At 38.4% G+C, this 21,728-nt stretch overlaps 1 protein-coding gene across 1 annotated transcript in view; it reads left to right on the forward strand.

Moving 5' to 3' along the window:
- Positions 1 to 21,728, forward strand: part of kcnh5a (potassium voltage-gated channel, subfamily H (eag-related), member 5a) — a 136,948-nt gene that overhangs the window by 100,398 nt on the left and 14,822 nt on the right. Inside the window, exon 11 of the mRNA XM_056264458.1 lies at positions 379 to 575. Within this exon, the coding sequence (XP_056120433.1) occupies positions 379 to 575 (197 nt within the window). The remainder of the gene's footprint in view (positions 1 to 378; positions 576 to 21,728) is intronic.

The following is a 21,728-nucleotide window of genomic DNA, read 5'->3' on the forward strand; positions in this document are numbered from 1 at the left end:
GTACTTTGTACAGATTCTCTCATGAGTGTGGTGTGAGCACTTAGAAGGTACTTAGGTCCTACTGTAGGAAGATCAAGTCAAGTCTGTTTGATTCAGAGTAGCTACAAAAAAAAAAGCTCAAATACAAGCCCATAGCTAGAACTATCAACATTTACAGTTGCAGTAAAACATATTAAGAAGCTCAACTGTTTTTAACTTTGACAATAATAAGAAATGTAGCTGAACAACGCATGCTGAAGACTAATGTCTTCTAAATTCACTGGGATCATTTTATGACCAATTGCAGAAATCCAAGCAAATCCAAAGGGTTCACATGCTTTTTCTTGCAACTTTATTAATGGTGTAATTTAAAACTATAATTCCTCTCTTCTGTCCCAGGTAAGGGCGATGTGTTTGGTGATGTGTTCTGGAAGGAATCCTCACTGGCACATGCCTGTGCTAATGTGAGGGCTCTGACGTACTGTGACCTGCATGTCATCAGGAGGGACGCGTTACTCAAAGTACTGGAGTTCTACACAGCCTTCGCCAACTCCTTCTCCCGAAATCTCTTCCTCACCTGCAACCTCCGCAAGCGGGTAAGCGCCACATACTCACTCTTGTCGTGACCAAATATCACATTCTAATTGGAAAAGACTGCTGAATCCATTCTGATATTTGAAAAGCCTTGGAGAATAGAATGCAAGCATGATCGCCCACTTTTTCTCCAGTCTTGGTTCAAGAAGACTTTTTTTCCCCATTCATTTTCTGCATTGGCATTTAAAAATAAGGGCATTAAAACCCTGAACAAAATTAACCAGCTATGTGATGAATTACATGATGATAAACTTATTTAAAGCAAAAAGTACAGTATAATGAAAACCAGAAAAATTAAACAACAATCCCACGAATCATTGCGAATAACATATTTGGATAAAAAATTGCTAGGGATTTGCGGCATATGGATAGCATATTGGTTATCAGCATTATTATTTTTATTGATTTTAATCTTTTTTTTTTTTTTATCAGTAGCTATTTATCAACATTGGATATTTGTTTGTTCATGATTATTTCCTCTATTTTTACATTTAGATTACCTTTGCTGTCGTCTAACGCTTTGAATGCATATTCAAAAATGAATATGCATTTTTCATACTGTGCATTATAATGCTGTGAGGCCTAAATTCACTTTTAAAATCCATTTAAAATGATTGTCTTTTTTATTTTTCATTTATTTTAGGCAAAATGATGATGACATGCTTCATGAAAATGTTGCTGCTCTTGAAACTTTCGTTTTGCTTGTATTATATATATATATGTATATATATATATATATAAATGTGTATGTGTGTATGTATATATATATATATATATATATATATATATATATATATATATATATATATATATAAAATTATCTATTTATTTTTTTCATCTCGTATCAATCAGATTATTTGTCTCAGAGACTCAAGCACATCCTTGTGCACTTTGACCTGAATGTGTGGTGTACAGTCCTGTGTGCTGTGTTGGGATGAGTTCAGAGCTCTTTTGTGGCTTTCAGACCTGACCTCACATTCCTTAAATACATAAATGATTCATTCTGACAGACCGCCCATGGAGAACTTTGGATCTCTTGACGAAAGAAAGACCCTGTGCACTCAGCACAATTAGGAGACCTCAGCTGTGCATTTTACTGCCATTGAGTTACATAATTAGTGAGCATTGTGTAAAACTATATTTAGATGCAAAGATTTCCTCTGTTGCTATATCTAATCTCTATCATTGAGGAAACACTGCCCTGAAATTAGGTGTGTTAATGTCATCTTTAAATAATGAGGGAGGATATCTTGCATTCTCCCAAGTAAACAAGTTAAATTGGTAAATTCTTTCATAGAGCTGCTGGACTTCTTGGACACAGACAGGAATCACTGAGCCATGGTATTAATTTATTTCCTCTGGCCACAGCAAAAGAGGACCTGTATAATGAGAGGATACTTTGCTAAGGGCACTGATTAATTGATTTAAAGGTTTATGGTTCTTCAAGGTCTCTGAGTAACTTTGAGTTCATGAATTTTGCATGCAGTTGATTGCATGCAGTTGGAGCACGGCGTACATCTTTCATTAGTAGAGACGACATGGTTTATTTGAAAAATTCTTGTTGTAATATTAATTTTGTCATAGTGTCTTACATACTGTGATTTTTCTGATGGGTTTTACTGTTGATTATAATTTGAATATGCTAACTTAGGCTTACCACAGAGGTTACAGCAACCAGATAACCATCAATTATACTGACCAGGATGAGGTGAAAATAGTGTGAAGTGTTTTAAGGGCAGAGCGTTGGTTTCTTTGTCAGCGAAGTGACAGAGGCCGTCCCATTGCCCCGCTGTGCTCAGTCGACTGGTTAACGCTGCTGATGGGCCGGCTTTACTGAGGAGGAACCCCCCCGCAGCGCACACTCTGAATAAAGCATGAGTCAAATCAGCGGGAATACACGCACACACATCGACTCACACACATTTATCATGCATAATAACAAGAAGTGTTGCCTCCTACTAATACTATGGAGGTAATGTCATTATATCTACCCTACACCCAACATGACCAATGTTGTTCACGTTCTGTTGGTGTTAGTCAAACTTCGATTTGAATTGTTAAAATGAGAAGACTAATGCCGGGTTCAGACTACATAATATTTTAGTCTGTTACGAAAGTCACTGAGTCAGATTATGCAATTTTGACTCCTCAATTCTTGTCGTGTTGTGGACAAGAAACATGTCAGACTACACATTGCTTCCCGACCAGTCATCGCTTTCTGTCTTTAATGGCGTGCGTGAAGGCGAAAGGGGTCGGAAACTTTGTTAAAGTAACTTAGATTGTTTAAAATAGAGAGTGTGTGTGTGGGAATAGAATCAATTTGTCATTGCACTGGACTATGTAAATTATATTTTAAATACTGAATGAAATATATGTATTAATGTACTACCATTTCAAAGTTTGGGGTCGGTACATTTTTAAACAATATTTTTTTTAAACAAAAAATGTTTTTGAAAGAAGTCTCTTATGCTCACCAAGGCTGCATTTATTGGATGAAAAATATTCTCATTCAAAAAAACTTATCTTTCAATATATTTTAAAATGAAATTTATTCCTGAGATGGCAAAGCTGAATTTAACAACCATTAAATTAAACCATTAAACAATAAAGTGTAATCAGATACTAAGCAGACAGTCTACTAATACTCTAATGACTGCTAGTTGACATGTAGTTGCAAAGTTACTTATAGTCAACAGAATGTTCAAAAGGGACCATCAAAATAAAGTGTTACCAAAGTATTAATTACTTTTAAAACAAATCATACTGATCCCCAACTTTTGAACAGTAGTATATGTTTATTTCTCATACCTCGTCCACCATCTTGGACATTTTTTCACTGAGCTCATCATAATGGACTCTGGGACTTTGAGAAAGACAGATGTGATAATGCTTTAGAATTTGTCGTAAAAGTGTCTTGAGGCAGCATAATTATAAAAATGAAAGATTCACAGCCGAAGTTCTCGTACTTTCTTTAAACGTTTTCTCATCTATCCTTCAGACTCCCTCATTATCTCCACTGGTCAATGTCTGGACGACACACAGAGGTTCTGATTGGAAGGAAAAAAGCTCAGTGAAAGCCCTGTAAATGTCTCTGAAAGGAAAGGTCACTCAAAAGAAAAAAAAAGAAAAAAAAAGAGAGAGCTGCAGAGCCCCAGGCCTGTGGTCAATAGTGTGTTAGTGAGTGAATATTTCCACGGCTCTACATCCACTCATGGATTAGATGTGTGGTGCAATTGGCCTGTAAAGGACTGTTCCTGTGAACTTTTTTTCTTTTTTTGTTAAAGTAACTCTTGGTTCATGTTGGCTAGTCTAGATCACATTAAGCTTTGCTGAACTGATGACCTTTGTTTGATATTGACAGACAGCTTTGTATAACATACAGTTCAAAAGTAAATGCCTGAGAGGATCTATCCGGTTCCGAGGCCACATGTTCACTAGACAATCCCTTTGCTAGATCAGCAGACAATCCAAACCAATCTCAAACGAATACTTCACCATCACCCGCTGTGCTCACAACTGTTTATCTTTGGCTGCTGATTAGTGTCAGATCGGAGTCTTTTTTGCCCAAGCTGATTCATCTCAGCAGCAAACGTAAAGACAAGAGGAAACCGAATCCTCCACACCTGCCACGCTTTCCTCCTAACAAGATTTATAAGGCCTTCGGAAAGCTGCAAACCCCTGCCAATAAGGTGGGCGAAGCAACTTTATCATCCCCTCCATTACCAACAGGACAGGCAGAGAGATGCTCTCTCAGCAACAAGAGAAAGATTCACACAAAAATCATCAGCAAACAGTGTGTCCACACATAGAACAGTTCATTTGTTTGGTGCAGTGACCGGTGTGGCTATTTGTATCTGTCCCCCAGCGAAACCTTGTCAAAAACTATGACGTTTGAATAGTACATTCATTGATCTCACATTTTTTTATGTCATGTAAACATTTGGTTTTCTGTGATATACTCTACATTGTTGCTGCAAATCCTGCTGATTTGTCGATGTTATCTAGCTAGCTGACATGTATGATGTTTTGTTTAATTTGTAAAAAGGACATGTGATCGACTTGGAAGCATCAGGGGATAGAATATACAGTTTGTACAGTATAATAATCATTATGTCTATGGAAAGTCCCCATAAAACATGAAAACACAACGTGTGTTTTCAAATAAATAAATCAAGTCAATTAGTGTAGAATAGGCAAATATGAGGAAATCTGCTATTAAAGGATTAGTTCACTTTTACAAATACTTTTGCTGATAATTTACTCACCCCCATGTCATCCAAGATGTCCATGTCTTTCTTTCTTCAGTCGAAAAGAAATTAAGGTTTTTGATGAACACACTCCAGGATTTTTCTCCATATAGCTAATGCACTTTGCTGGGCACCAAACGGTTCAAGGTCCAAAAGACAGTTTCAGTGCAAACTGCAAACTGTTCAAAGGGCTTTAAACGATTCCAGACGATGAATAATGGTCTTATCAAGCGAAACGATCGCTCATTTCAAAAATAAATAACAAAGTTTAAGTTTAATAATGTCAAATGCTCGCCTTGCTCTGTTCTGTGATGCACGTTCGTGACTCTCCTGTTCGAACTCGTTCGTCAAAATGAACAAATCTTTTTTCGAGTCATTTGGTTCATTTAACGAACGAAATGAACGAATTGACTCGGAAAAAGATTCGTTCATTTTGATAAACGAGTTCGAACAGGAGAGTCACACAGAACAGAGCAAGGCGAGCATTTGAGCTTATAAAACTTAAACTTTGTTATTTCTTTAAGAAATGACCGATCGTTTCGCTTGATAAGACCCTTATTCATCGTCTGGTGTCGTTTAAAGCCATTTGAACAGTTTGCAGTTTGCACTGAAACTGTCTTTTGGACCTTGAACCGTTTGGTGCCCAGCAAAGTGCATTATATGGAGAAAAATCCTGGAATGTTTTCATCAAAAACCTTAATTTCTTTTCGACTGAAGAAAGAAAGACATGGGGGTGAGTAAATTATCAGCAAAAGTTTTTTTTAAACGTGAACTAATCCTTTAAGCTGCAGTCTGATTGTAGAACATATGGTTGTGTGTATGTGTGCATACATGGGCATCTAAAAACGTGAAACAGAGAACATTCAAGTATTAGATCATTTTGAGAGATGTTGTGGAAGAAAAGTGCTCAGTTGTCTCCCAAAGAGGCAAGACACATTTTTTCCATTTTTCTTTGGTAAATAATGAATAGAGACAATTAAAGCTGCTCTGTCTTTCTGCCAGAGGGCACAGCATCAGCAGTATGATCTATCCTATACAGATGCTTCCTAGAAACTGGGCGGGACCCAAAACAAGTAGATCACTATAATGTTTTATAGCCACTGTGGACATTATTGATAAAAATAGTAACTCTAATGGGCCATAAGGCTTCTCTTACTATACAGAATTACTTAAGGGATAGATCTAAACTTCAAAGGCAATTTCTCAGTGTACCAAAATTACTTAAAAAGTACCCACGCTGCATTTGTACTGAACTATAAAGTCTATATTAAGTTCTGTGAACTTTGTGGAGACATTAAATAAATTCTACAGATTGCACATAGGTGAAATCTGAAACTTGATATAGCGAACATGAATCCTATTGCAGTGGAAGAGTTCCTTTCTTAAATTAAACCAAGTGAATTTTGCACCCAAAAAATGTATATGCGTTTTATTTCTATGTTGTCGAGTGGTAATATCGAACTCAAGATTTGAAAGAATAATATAATAACTAATATTAGTCAACTCTTGACTGATTTTCTTCTTTGTTAGTGTCTTGAGATTTATTCCACTAGATTGTCATTAAATCTGCTGATCCGGAAATGATCCTTTAGACTTCGCAGTTTCTGTTGAAGTAGGCTGGCAGGTCTGTAGGCAGAGACATGAATTAATTAAATGCTGCCTTTTGGCTCCGAGAGCAAAGGCCAAGATGGGTATTGATCCCCAAACAGAGACTCTAATTGTATGGCTTGCAAAATGGCACCAGCTCTCTGTGACAGGAAGCATTATAGGTGAGTGAAAAGAGGCACTTGAATGTCTGAATGCAGAGAAATGGACAAGATTGTCTGAGAGGGACTATCATAGTCCTGACTTTGTATAGTGGGCAATAATCTGCTGATTGGCCGGCAGTGATTGGAAAATGCTGAGCGGGGTGTTCCCGGGCTGGTAATGCCTCAGCATTTGGGATGGGGGGTGGAGTGGACCCAGTCTCTGGCAGATCTTCAGCATCCCGCTAGACTTAAAGTAGCAAAGCGGAGGAGTGTTGAATGGGAGGGGGGCTGCGAAGGAAGGATAAATGCTTGCCAGATCCCATTAATCTACAATGTTGGATTTTGCTGTGTTGGAAGACTCAGTGCTCTTTTGTTTCAATTCCCTGTGCCTTTTGCCCGTTACACCCCTTTGCACTGCAGAAAATCATCTGAATCTTTCAAAACTCATGGGCATATTTTCTTAACATTTCGAATGTCCCACAGTGATTGTCACTATAGTTTCACACCCAAACATAATAGCACTAACAACAATAAAAACAAGTACCCTTGCTGGTCTCGTTTTTTAGTTTATTTGCCCCTTTATTTATTTACATCCTATGGCTTATTTTCAGCTGATATGCAATCATAGACTTTTTGCATTAAGCCGAAGTGCTCAGTCATCTTTCAAAATTTAGTTCCAGTCCTGCTCTAACACACATTCCTGTCATTTCGAGTGAGCCAAAATACTTCATTTGTGTTTGCTTGAACTTGGAGGATACTTCTGCAGCTTGACAGATTTCCATACTGTAAGTGCAAACAGAAATAAGCTCAAACAATCTTTTGGTTATTAGACTTTACTGTATATCATCTTTTTTCATAAGCCGCGTTTCCACCGCAGGAACTTTCTGTGTGTTTCCCTGCTCGCGAGGTAGTACTTTTTAAAAGTTCAGGAAATTTCGGGGGTGGGACTTGGGCGCTGAACATGCTGATTGGTTGAGTTCACGCAGCATTTTGATTGGTTGACTCCATGCAGCATTTTATTTCAACCATTTTAAAAGTCTGTTGCGGTGCGTGCAGTAAGAGTTGTTTGCTATTCGAATCAACAATGGAGTTTAAAAAATATGGCCGATGGGCCGACAACAAGGTTCAAGCTTTATTAAGCTTATATCCGGAGGACAAAATCCAGCGGGAACTGGAAAGTCGTGCACAGTTTTATTAAAAAAATGTATTACAAATTAGCACACCAGACTAATTTGCCTAATCTTCACGGTACTTTAGACCGCGATGGAAACGCAGACAGCAACTGGTGTGGGGGAAAAAAACGTTCCTGGGACAAATTGTTCTGGGTAATTTCGGTGGAAACTCAGCTGTAATCAAGACCAGTGGAGTATTGAGGAATGTTTTTTCATCTTGTTTAGTTTAAAGGTGCTCTAAGCGATGTCACGCGTTTTTTAGGCCAAAACATTTTTTGTCACATACAGCAAACATCTCCTCACTATCCGCTGGCTGCCTGTCCCCTGAACACACTGTAAAGAAACGCGATCTCTGTAGACAGCCCTGGCTCCACACACAGCAACAAAAACAAACTGCAGCGACCCGCTCCCCAAAACATAACAAACTGTTCTAGCCAATCACCGACAAGAAGGGTTTGGGGGTGTGGTTTGGGGGGTTAGTGTGCGGATGAGGAGGAGGGAGGGTCTAGCTAGCCTCCGTTTTGTTTGACAATAGTTCGAACGTCAACAAGAAGTGACGTCACCCAGGATCGCTTAGAGAACCTTTAAGTCACTGTAAATGGCCTTTTTCTGTTTTTGCCGTATACACATTTCAGTGGGACTGTTTAGAAGTTTTGACTAAATAAAAACCAGAATAAGTAAGTAACCATATAGTTGGATTTTGGTCATGGTATAGCAGAGCTGTGATCAGATTAGGTTCAGCTTTAAACCACTTGCCTAGACTGGCATTCCAGTCCACAGATACGTGATATATCTAATGGGTGGATTTTCAACAGTTTCTAACAAAACTAAAGCTAGAACAGGTGTATGAAAGACCACGGAGACTGGAAGGCTTTCAACAGCTGCTGTTACTACACCTCAGCAGGGCTAATGTGAGTAATCTGAATACCATGCACAGAAATAAACCCTGTGAGTTGATTATCATGTAATATACAAAAAAAAAGGTCTCTGCACCTTGGTATAATATGACTCGTGACCTTTTCAAACTGTGTCACAATGTAAGCAAGAACCAGGGGGAATATTTTAATAATTCTCCGGCAAAAGAAGTGTCAGCAGTCATGCTGTGCATTTGATTTTTTTTTAAATTCATTTTCCATAGCTGTCTCAATATAGAATGATAAACACCAAACCAGTAAAGGATAATTTAGCTACATATGAAATATAAATTACACTTACAGTACATGTGCACACAGGCACACAAACTGTATACAGTTTATCACATTTCTTCTCTTGGATCAGAATACCCAAGATAACACAGGCTTAATAAAAAAAAAAAGCTCATATAAAAGTTTGCACGGTATTTAAAACTAAAAAAAACTCTGTACTTTGTATGTGATGAGCTCCAAGGTGCAGTACAAATACCACTTTAAGTGCTTACTGAACCAAATTATATGTTTTTTTTGTTTTGTTTTTTTAAATACAATAAATGAATTAATTAAATGGAATAAATAATAATAAATAACTAAAAAAAAAAAGTTATTTATTATTATTTATTCCATTTAATTAATTAATTTATTGTATTTTTGAAAATTGTGGCCATGGCTTTTAAAGTGATTCTTTGAATTTATATTCATATATTGAACATATTGTTTGGATAATTTTTTTTTTTTTTTTTTTTATCAAGAACAGCCTTACTTCAATTTACATTATAGCCCAAACTAAGGTTTGCTTTTCTGTTAGTTTTCAAAAATATGATGTCAATATGACAACATTGTTTTGGGTAGCTTTATCATCAATAACCAATTTAAATAAAAGTAAATATTGTAAAGCTAATCAGTAGCAAAACAACTGTAAAAAGAAGATCTATTTATAGTTTACCTTAATGGATATCGATATATTCTGTGAGAAGGAAAAGGTATCCATAAAAAAACAACAGCCTGAATGAAACTAGATTTTTGTATTTCAAGGCCTTTTCTCATTATCTACCTCATCCCCAAGGATAAGGCAGGGAGGCTTAACTGTCACCGTTCCCGCTGTCTATCACTCAGTCACTGTCAGAGCATGTTATGTTACATGTGGCTCTTGTCATGAGTGATGAAAGTGTCATCTCATTCCCTTCATGTATTTATTAAAGTCATGAGAATTTTTTCTTTGGAAAAGGGGCCCCTTTTTGTTGTTTAACTAAATGTATTTATTAAAGAAATTTTTATATTTGAGAGTTTAACTTATAAGACAGCATATTGCCTGAATAGGCCTACATACGTTCTGCATGAGAACTAATGAACTGAAGGCCTGTCTTTCATGAGTATGCATCTTAAATCTCTGTCATGTTTAAAGCCATGCGAAACAAAGACCCACTAAATTGCTTCTATTTATGGCATCTATCTAATTGAATACTCTCCCCTTGTATTACTCTCCTCATTTTATTTAGTACTTAAAGGGATACTTCAGGATTTAGCATTAGGCTTTGTATCAGTAGAACACCAGTAGTATTTTCGAATTACCGTGCTCCCCCCCCCCTCATATCCTCCTGATATGAGAGAAAAAAAGATTTTTAGTCTGGAAAAAATCCTCCGATGACGGAAAAATCGTCAGTGTACCGCATGTTTTCACCACGCCCATATGGGGCGGGATCTCACTCACAGAATGTAAAGATAGTGTCAGCCATCTTTCTATAGAAGCTAAGCTAACAGGCTGTTGCCTCTTGGTCTGTGTAGAAAGTTTGTATAGTAGGCTAATCACGATGGCGGATGGTAGTTTTGAAGTTGAAATGGCAGAAGGGGATTTCGAAGATCTGTTGCGAGAATCTGATGCTCGCGGCTGCCTGTACGAGCCGCAATACAGCGATAAACAGTTGCGGGAGAATGAGGAACAAGAGGCGGCCGGAGCGAGACCTGAGCCCGGCCAGACTCAAGCTGGGGCGGACTGGCGGTGTCAGTGCTCTCGCTGTGCGCCGATGGAAACAGATATAGAGTCCTATTGCTGTCGCGAATCTCAGCGATGCCATTTTCTTCTGGACGAGATCGCTGAATCCGCAGAGCTTTGAGTGTAAAAGTGTTAATATTAATTATTTTTTTAATTAAAAGTTATAACTCACATTGGTTGTGGTTCTTTTTATAAACCTTTAGTGTTACTAGAGTATGGATTAGCCTAGACAATGTATTAGCTTAGAGAAATAGTGATTTCAATTGGAGGAAAACAGTTCATATGCAGAGCTACTAAGCTACTCTGTTGACATGGTCCTGCCTTGCATCATATTTTTAATGTGAAAGTCTAAGTTGTCTTATTTACATTAGGCTAGTACATTCCGGTACAACGCAATTTAGCACCATTTCACTGGAAATTTATCAAATAACTCACCATGTATCAAAGCAAGCCTAGTTGTATCCATTTTTCGGATTCTGCCACCTGTAACCGGTAGGCGTGGTTTGGGAGTGGCCTCGTAAGGGCAGCAAAGCAAGTGCATTCTGGGAGTTGTCTTTAAGCTACATGAGTAAAAAATAAATTTTCTGCCTTTTCTCAGTCTAGAACGCTTCAATTTCAAAAATAATTTCACATTTCTACTATATAAATGACCAAAATTAAATACACATTCATCTTCCCAGAGGTGAAGTATCCCTTTAAGTAAAGTTCAAGTATATTTTTAAAGTCCCCATGTGGTGAAAATCGAGCTTTTAATGTCTATGTGGTGTTTTTAATATGCTTCAATTTGACCCTCATAGACAGCCATTCAAAAGCAACTGTACAGACACAAAATAAAAACATTTATTTTCTGTATGTCAGGGCACTTCAACTCCAGTTCTAACGTGCAATTGCATCTAAAAGTGCTCTAACCCTAACCAAACACACTTGAAAAAGCTAAAATTACAGTGTTCAGAATTATTTGCAAATTACAGATGAAAATCTTTGTCAGACACAGATAGTAAAATAAGCTCTCATTTCAATATTCAAAATATCTATATACCTAGCTTTTAACCAAAACTTTTGTGTAGGATTTTCAAAGGCAGCTTCACAGAGCCAAAAAATAAATAAAAAACATTTATTTGATGTATGTTTTTGTTATGTTTGGTTTCTCACTTCCCAGTGAGTGAATAATGAAACTAGGAAAATAGGTCTTAGGAAACTAGGGAAAGTTAACTTAGGAAAATGAAAAATTTTCATTATACAGCAATTTTTTTTTGTTCAGTTACGATGTTCAAAGCATAAAATGTAAAAAAAAAAAAAAAAAAAGTACAAAAAAAAAAATATGCAAAAAAAATCAGTATACTGTTTATTTTCCAATTTTGTCAAAACAAAACTGTTTTAAAAACTGTTTTAAAAACATTTTCATTAATCATATTTTCAGATATAATGTTTTTGTAATGTTTGACAAATGTTGATATTAAAAGTTTACAGTTTGTATCTAAATCTTTGTTGTTTTTCATAGTGTGATTTTTGAGGAATTGCATTGAATCCAATTAGGGTCAATTTGACCCGGTCCATAAGGGGTGTACACAGAAATCGAACAGAACACAAGGGTTAAAACAAACCAAGAATAAATGCATTAGCCTGCACCATTGCTGAGTATTTTCTCTTTAAAACTGCAGTGAACCAAAGACAGTTTCAAAAACGCAGTTTGAAATCGCTGGTGTTTCTGACATCACAAACTACCTTGTAACCAAACAGGTTAATGTGTGATCATCAACAAGTGGATCTCTGAACTGGTGCGAGTGAGTGGAGGCGGGAATAATTTGCATATCCATAGAACCGCGTATACTAAATAAGGCAAGGGTGTAGAGTTATATTCAAGCTATTTTAAGGCATGAAGATTTTTTTTCCTAGGAAAAAAAACGTTTAAATATGTCATTTTGGTGATCAAAGAGGAGTTTTAAGAGATAAAATTGTTATGGGACATTAAGTATACTTTATGTAATATCAATGTACTAGTAGTATAATTGTAAGTGTACTGTTTCAATACTACTTGGGTAGTATTTGCCCACTTTTCCTCCGCCGGCCAGTCTTCTCTGGATGGCCCCCCTCGATGGCTGCGCCCTATCATACCCGGATTCCTCTCTGCACCTGCTCGGATTTACAGTCACCGTCGTCGTGGTGGAGCTAATCTTTACAATCTTCGCTCGCTGTGCCGAGAAACACAGCCAGTGACTGCTTCATCGCGACTGAAGTTTGCACTCATCAACGCCCGGTCTTTGGTAAATAAAACCTTCATCTTAAATGACTTTTTTACCTCTCAAACGCTGGATTTCTTGTGTGTCACCGAGACTTGGACAAAGCCTGGCGAGTTATCTCCGTTTTCGGAACTGGTGCCTCGCGGCTGTCATTTCTTAAACTCCCCGCGCTTGTCTGGCCGCGGCGGAGGTCTCGCCACTGTTTTTAAAAACTCACTTCATTGTAGACCTCTTTCTACTGGCTCTTACCACAGTTTTGAGGTACAACTGCTACAATTAGTCTTAGTAAACCCCATTTCCATAGCTCTAATTTATCGTCCTCCTCTGCAAAATAAGGACTTTTTAAGTGAGCTTGCTGCACTAATGGGCGATTTAGTTATCAGGCATGACAAAATATTACTGCTGGGTGATTTCAACATTCATGTTTGCTGTACTTCCAAACCATACTCAGCTGACTTTCAAAATATGATCGAGTCGTTCGACTTTACTCAGTGGGTTTCTGGTCCAACACACATCCACGGCCACACCCTTGATTTGATTTTAACCCATGGCTTCTCTATCTCGGATATAGAAATCAGCAGTGCATCTTTCTCTGACCACATGCCTGTACTTTTTACTGTTCCTCTGCCTGGACGCACACTTAAAAATCCATCGCTGGCACGTTTAACACGCTGTCTTAATCAACGCTCCAGTGAAGATTTTTCCACAGCCTATCATGATGTGCGAAACTCCCTGGAATCTAATTCTACCCTACACAACCTGGACGCTGATGCACATCTTAATCTTTTTAACTCCACCTGCTCAGACATTATGAATTCTATTGCGCCTTTGAAGTATAAAAACCACAAGCCTGCACCTGTGCCTTGGCACACTGACACTACACGTACCCTTAGACGGGTATGTAGACAGGCGGAGCGCAAATGGAAAAAGGACCATCTACAGGTTTCGTATGAAATCATGAAAAACGCCTACAAGGCATTTCAGAATGCCGCAAAGTCTGCAAAATGTAAACATTTTTCTGAACTCATATCTAACAATTGTCATAAACCTCAAGTTCTCTTTGCTACTATTAATTCAGTTTTAAATCCCTCTGTGCATCCCATTTTAGAGCCATCTACTGCTCTCTGTGACAACTTTGGGAGGTTCTTTGTTGATAAAATCACAACCTTAAGATCTCACTTGTCTAACTCTGGATATACACATGTTGATCCATTATGTCCCTCCATCTGGTCTGAGTTTAAGCCGATTGATCTGGACACATGTAACGAAATTGTTGGTAATTTAAAACCTACTATCTGTCCACAGGATATTATTCCACCTTTTTTCCTGAGACAAATCATGGCCACAGTTGGTCCTGGCCTGTTATTTTTAATTAACAAATGCCTGTCAACTGGTGCCTTCCCAAGCAGTCTGAAAGTTGCTGTGGTGACGCCGTATCTTAAAAAAAACAATCTCGATCCTTCCGCTCTTTGTAACTTTCGTCCTATTTCTAACTTACCTTTTATTTCGAAAATCATTGAGAGAGTTGTACTGATTCAACTACAATCATACTTATCTGTAAATTCCCTCCATGAAACATTTCAATCTGGTTTTAAAGCTTTACACAGTACTGAATCTGCTCTCTTAAGAGTTTCAAGTGATATTTTCACTGAAACTGACTCTGGGAAATCACTGGCTCTAGTTTTATTAGATTTGAGTGCTGCATTTGATTTAGTTGATCATGAGGTCCTGTTGCGACGTCTGGAGCTATCCGTGGGCTTTAGAGGCACAGTATTGCAGTGGTTCCGCTCCTATCTGACCAACAGATGTTTTAGCGTCCGTATAGGGCATCAATCCTCCTATAGTGTACCTTTGAACTGCGGAGTCCCACAGGGATCAATCCTCGGGCCCGTATTGTTTATTTTATATTTGTTACCTCTGGCTTCCATTTTTAACAAATACTGAGTATCCTTTCATCTGTATGCTGACGATACTCAGATTTACTTTCCTTTAAAACAAAACGATAAAAATGGTCTACAACCCCTGTTTGACTGCTTAAGTGAACTTAAACTTTGGCTTTCAAGTAACTTTCTAAACCTAAACGAAAATAAAACAGAAATAATTATCTTCGGCCCCAGGGAAAACTGCACGTATGATGTCGACCGTGGTACTCTCGCACCGTATGAAACCCACTGTGCAAGAAATCTGGGTTTCCTGTTTGACCACAACTTAAAATTTGAGAAACAGATCAGTGCCGTCGTAAAGTCATGCTTTTTTCACCTCCGTCAACTTTCTAAAGTGAAACCTTTTCTAACTCAGAGTAATCTCCAGACAGTGATTCATGCATTCGTAACATCTCGACTAGACTATTGTAACTCTCTTTATTTTGGTCTATCTCAGTCTTCTCTCTCTCGCCTACAGCTAGTGCAAAACGCAGCAGCTAGACTCCTCACTGGGACACGCAAGTATGAATCGATCACCCCTTTCTTATTCAAACTTCATTGGCTACCTGTCAAATTTAGAATTGATTTTAAAATTTTACTTTTTGTGTATAAAGCTCTTAACAATTCGGCCCCTCAGTACCTGACCGATCTGCTCCGTCTGTACAAACCTTCTCGTGCCTTGAGATCCAGTGACCACTGCCTTCTTATCGTGCCTAGATCCAGACTCAAAAAACGATTGCCACTGCTGATTGCCACTGCTGGCCCAAAACTTTGGAACAGTCTGCCTCTCTATATCAGACTGGCTCCCTCCGTCTCCATATTTAAATCTTCTTTAAAGACTTTTTTATTTTCTCTTGCTTTTAATTCTCCCTGATTGTTAATAGCTTATTTTTTATTGTCCTGTGCATTATTTTTTCTGCTTTGTACAGCACTTTGGTCAGCCCTGGCTGTTTTTAAACGTGCTCTATAAATAAATATTATTATTATTATTATTATTACTTTTAGTGTATAAAAGTAAAAGGAACCGTAATAAACTTTGAGTACGTAGTTAACAACTTAAGTTTTTCATTTGTACTGCAACTATTAGGGCTGGGACAACGCGTCGACGTCATCGATGAAGTCGACGCAAAAAATACGTCGACGCAAAATATGCGCGTCGATTCGTCAGACCCAAAACAAAGATGGCGGCGCCGGAGAGTAGTAGCTGACTGGATTGTTGACTATACTGCGCGCATAACATACATAGCGCGTGTACGGCAGAGAGGGAGAGAGCGAGAGAGCGAGAGGCACACGCAAGGTCTCTCGCTCTCTGCCGTGCGCGCTATGTATGTTATGCGCGCAGTATGTACTGTCTCGCATGCGCGCTCAAGATTCTGGGAGATTTGAACTAATTTGCGGGCATCAGGGAGACGCTATCAATATGCGGGGGACTCCCGGAACTTCCGGGAGGTTTGGGATGTCTGAGTGTGGGTTTTTTTCCCCCTGGCGTGCATGTTAGGGTGTACTCACACTAGGCACGGTTGCCATGAACCGGGCCCGAGTACGATTGTGCCCCCTCCCCACTCCCCCTCTGGCCTACACTCACATAGGGTTTCAGCATTCGTGCCGGAGCACGCTTGGTTTCGGGATAAACAAGAAGAGCGGCGCTCTCTGAACACAATGGAGTCCATCGCTCTGTTTTCTTTGTGGATAATTTTGTGTCGTTTGGTCCACGGTGGTCCACAGCTCTCTCACAGCCTGTTGTTAAACAGATGCGTCGCCTTAGTGGCGCGAAAATTTTCACGTAATCGTGCTGCTCGTATGAGGAGGTTTGCAAGGTACCAGCTGAAGTGCAGCAAGGACTTTGCAGCTTTGATTACGGACTGTGTTGGTTTTGGAGCGTCGCAAAACCATGACGTCACGCGTCCTGTTCCGTGCTCCAGCACGGTTAGCGCTCACACTGCATGCGAACCGCGCCCGAGTCCAACTGAACCGTGCTCTGGCCCACCTCTTCCAAGCGGGCCAGGGCCGGCTAATCGAGCCGCGCCCGGGCATGGTTCGGAGCACTCACACTAGTCAAACGAACCGCGCTTTGGTGGTCAAACGCACTCGGGCACGGTTCAAACTGGCTAGTGTGAGTACACCCTTAATCAATGAGTGCATTCACACCGGGAGCGGGAGCAGGAGCAGCGCGTGAGCAACAGTGAAGCGCGGGTTTCGGCGCAGAGTCTTAATTTGCTGCTGCCCACGCTCAATTAAAGTGAAAGCACACTTTTGATGGACAAAATAAATATGATTTCACCCAAAAAGTGCAGAAAATGCACATAATTTGCATGTCTGGTGTGTTTTAACAAGAACTGGAGTGGGTATGTATGTCAGAAAAGAAAATGAAGACTCAAAAATATTTATAGAATTTTTTTTATTGAATGCTAGACATCAAGTTATTATTTTCATCTTAAAGAAGAATTACAAGATGCACTTTTTTCAGTAAGCTAGGCCTATGTGTTTTCAAGGCTTTATTGAATGCTACCTCTGACTAAGAATGCATTACTTTGCACTTGTATAGTCTTTTATTTTGGAATTTTAAGAGCAATAAACATATATTGCATTGTTAAGGAATTCATGTTTTTTCATTCAGATATGTAAATCAACATGTATAAATTGCTATTAGTCAATTAATGGGGAGATAATCGATAACCGAATCGAATCGAAATCGAATCGGACTGGGAAAATGAATGGTTAGATTAATCGACGCATCGAAAAAATAATCGCTAGATTAATCGTTTAAAAAATAATCGTTTATCCCAGCCCTAGCAACTATACTACAAGTGAACTTAGTAATACTGATAGTTTACTCACATTTTTTAGCACATTTAGCACACATTTTTTAGTTTATGAAGTGTTAAGTATACTCTCAATAAACTACTAGTTTAGTTTTAAACTTCAAGTATACTTATAATATTTGAACATAACATCATACTTATAGTTTATGGTTTAAATATTATTTTTGTACTTTAAGTATACTATGTTCCTATTTATGTATTTATTTTGGTAACGCTTCCTTTTACAGTACAGTACTTACGTGTACTTACAGTGTACTTACCTAGAAAGTACTGGCTAATATAAGGTAAGTACATGGGTTAGAGGTAGGTTCAGGGTTAGTACCTAGTTATTACCCAGTAATTATAATTACTATAATAAGTACATAGTATACTTGAAATATACCTATACTTGAACTCTTTCCATTTTAAAAACATTTTATTCTAGCTTCATGCATCCTTTTTTATCAAAACTTGAATGTGGGTAAGTTTAATTAAATAAAGCAACATTTTAAGCAAAAAGCTGAGAACATTAGCCTGGTTAAAACCAGACCATTCTCAGTTGTAACTGAGTTATGGTCTGGCAAAGCTTCATAGACAAATCATTTCCAAAGGGTACAAACAGACGTAGCTCAAATGCCTCTGGGCGCAATTGGATAGACCTAAAACCAGGAGATGACGTATGCAGAGCGACCTTCGCTTCGTCTGTTATAGAACAACTTAGTTTGAATAAACGAGCAGACACTGATTAGCTACTTGCTCTACATTTATTTAAAATTAACAGCAAGACAACTAGAAGTGAATGTGCTTTCCATTAAATAAATCACACACAGTAAGCAAAACCGTAACAAAAAAAACTTTGCAATGAACTTTGCAATTTAGACGCGCAAACTGGGTGCCGGTGCGGTGAGACGTACATGCTCGGGCAGATTCGGCTTGAAGTCGTTCATCCTTGGACGCGGCGCCGCATGCTGTTACAAAAAAACCTGTGCACACAGCCAAGCGAAATGGGGTCTTGCGAATTACACCGAACGCGTAATTTTTGCCGCGCGCACCTTCGCACTCGTGCGGACGCGTCGAGTATAAACAAGGCTTTACTCCGTGTCAGCGCGCGCTCTGATGGGTAAAGGGGCAGAGATTTCAGACCTCCGTTTATTAAAGAGATCTCCAAGATTTCTCTTCTTGGGAGGGGGGGTGCACAGACAGAATCTAAATTTGCCGGAAGTTGTCTGGGTTTTCTCAGGCTATGAGAACATTGCAGTTTTATCAAAAACTATGAAGGATGATCAAAACAGATGGAATAGATTGAGTCCGTCAACATCCCCAAAGCTTCACAGTCGTTAACCCTTCCTGGGTCGACATTTTATTCAGTAACATTAGGCAGGTTTTGAACTTATATGATGGTTAAAGGGTCACTAAACCCCTGCTCAGAGCCTGACTCCACCCACTGGCAATATGTGAAAAATGCTGGAAAAGTGGGCAGAGGCCGGCGGAGGGGGGGCGTGCACCTGAGACGCGTCTCTCTTTGTAGGCAAGGGCGTGGTTAGCTGGTACCCTCTTACATCACAGGGCACCACAACTTCCAATAGGAAAATTCAACTGCAGTAGCCACTGTTCAACCTGAAGAGGGCAGCACTCAGACGTTTTTACACCATATATTGTAGAATTAAAACGCTTTATACCCAAATGTCAAAAAAATTACTTGAATCAATGAATGGCATTAATAAAGCCCCAGTCTTACAGATCATTAACTAAAAAAAGTTGTTTTAGGGTTTAGTTACCCTTTAATGGTTTGATGACTTACATTTGCATATGCAATCTTCTCTCACTTGTTTCTGCATCTTCTTCGCCTGTGTTTTTTGATCTGGAGATTCTGTACTCTTTCAGAAGATGTGTAATAGCGCTCCCTACCGTATAACAGTGGTGAGTAAAGCAGATTTGGAGTAAATTCCTATGTAATGGACTAGCCTAAACATAAATTAACATACTCAGAATTAGAAAAATATCTGTTTTCAATGTGTTATACTTACAATACTTAATTATACTTTAAGTATATCTCAATCACAAGATTGAGTATAAGTATAGGCCAAATATACTTCAACTTTTCTGTCAGTATAGGTCAAGTATATTATACAATTTAAAGTATATCTCTGAGAAGTACTTAACATCTTAACATCATACAATCTTATTTTTAGTTTAAAAGAAGTATACTAATAGCACACTTATTTTTCATAAGGGTCAGAATGGTTTGTATCTCTTTTACATTAATGACAGCAGCACTCGAGCTGCATGAACTTCACAATTTGTGTAAAAACCTAATGATCTTAGTCTCAGAACTGCACTTTGTTTTCTGTTTGATAAAATGCTGTTATGAGTTTCTTACAGTATTTCCCAGTGTTCACATTTTAGGCATATAAATGAGAAACTGTACCATTTTAGTTGGACATCTCTTGAGAGCAATTCCTAAATAGTTCAGCTAAATGCTTTGTTTAAACGTATTGTATGTGTCAGGTATACCAAACATTGTTTAATAGTACTCTAGCTACCCTCTATTTATGTCACAATACTTCTAAAGGAAAGCAACCAAAACAATCCTCCCTACAGAGAGTGGTTTATTAACATCTCTTAAGCTCACTTTGTTCCTTAATCTTAGTAATCTTGGACTAAACAGTTTTAGTCAGTTTTAAACAGTCTGTTTTATTTAAAGTCCCCCTATCATGCTATTTTAAAGGTTCCTCATTTTGTTTTGGATGTCTCCTAGAATAAGTTTACATACATCCAAGGTCAAAAACACAAAGTTTCTCATACATTGACATCACCTCATTTCTTAAATAGTATGCAAAACACTTTGTTCAAAGATTTAATTTCTGTAGTCTAAACCCTCCTTTCCATGAGCCTGCTCTGCTCGGTCAGATGGCCCAGTCTGTTGTGATTGGTTTAATGCTTACAGTCCTTGTGGGAAACAAAACACTCATTACCATATTTTAATTTCAACTCCGGATGCTTCCTCTGTGCTTGTATACACAGTGATACGAACAGTAACAATGACGTCAGTTTTACAGTATCGATTAGAGCCCGAGTCCTCATCCTTTGAAAGTTCATGCAAAGTGGATTTGCGTCTTCTTGACATGTCGACAGCACAAATCAAACTCTTCCAGGCCTCAGCTACAACTACAGTGTTTGAGGGTCAAAGTAGACATTGTTCGCGGGCAGCCAATGAAGACTAGGCTGTCATTATGCAAATTTGGAATTAAGTGAGACTGGAATTGCTGACGACTCGTTTTGGCAGTTCAGAGTCGATTTGTTCTTTTAGGTGACAATAACTTTATTTGTCATACAATTTGATCTCTAAAACTCTGCAGACCTTTTTACATTTACAAACAGATATATTACACACCGCATGAAAGGTAATAATAATTTTTAAAAAGCATAATAGGGGCACTTTAAAATCAGGTGAAGTAAGATGAAGCAAGCGCATTCTGCACAATCATTCATGTTGTCTTTTTTCCTCTGTAACCATGTAGCCTCTTTTCTGAGCTTGTGGATCTACTCTACTTCTGTCTCAAAATCAGTTTGCATCAAGTACATTCCACGTGATCTTGGTGTTTGTGTTGCACTGACAATTTCTACCTGTAAACCTTGTAACACTCGTCTGATTTCAAAGACAAAATGAAACACAAAAAATATAAGGGGGGGGGGGGGGGGGGAACCACATCCAAATTTAATTGCCAAACACCAGCTCAAAAGAAATATCAAAATAATATATCACAATACCATAAAGCAATAATACTCTACAATCACTCAAAACCAAGTCCAATGAGTCCTTTGATATTAGCTCAGTCCAAAAGAATTTAAACACCAAATCATAAAATAATAATTTGGATAATGTGTGTGTAATGAACCTAATGAACCTGTAATCCAGCGATGATCAATCCAATTGTCAGTGCATCATAGTTCAGTTCAAAGTTAGTTCAGTTGCGGCCACAGTCTCATCACAGCAAAAAACTCACTCAGTCAAAAATTGTAGTCCTAAGGCAAAGTTGAAAAAGGAAAAATATATTCCACCCAAAGAAGATTTGATGCTAGGGTTGCATCCGTGTTGAATTCGATGATTCCGGCTAGCA

This window comes from Rhinichthys klamathensis, unplaced genomic scaffold, assembly GCF_029890125.1.
Source record: "Rhinichthys klamathensis goyatoka isolate OS25496 unplaced genomic scaffold, OSU_Roscu_1.1 h1tg000221l_1, whole genome shotgun sequence".
In the NCBI taxonomy this organism is placed as follows: Eukaryota; Metazoa; Chordata; class Actinopteri; order Cypriniformes; family Leuciscidae; genus Rhinichthys; species Rhinichthys klamathensis.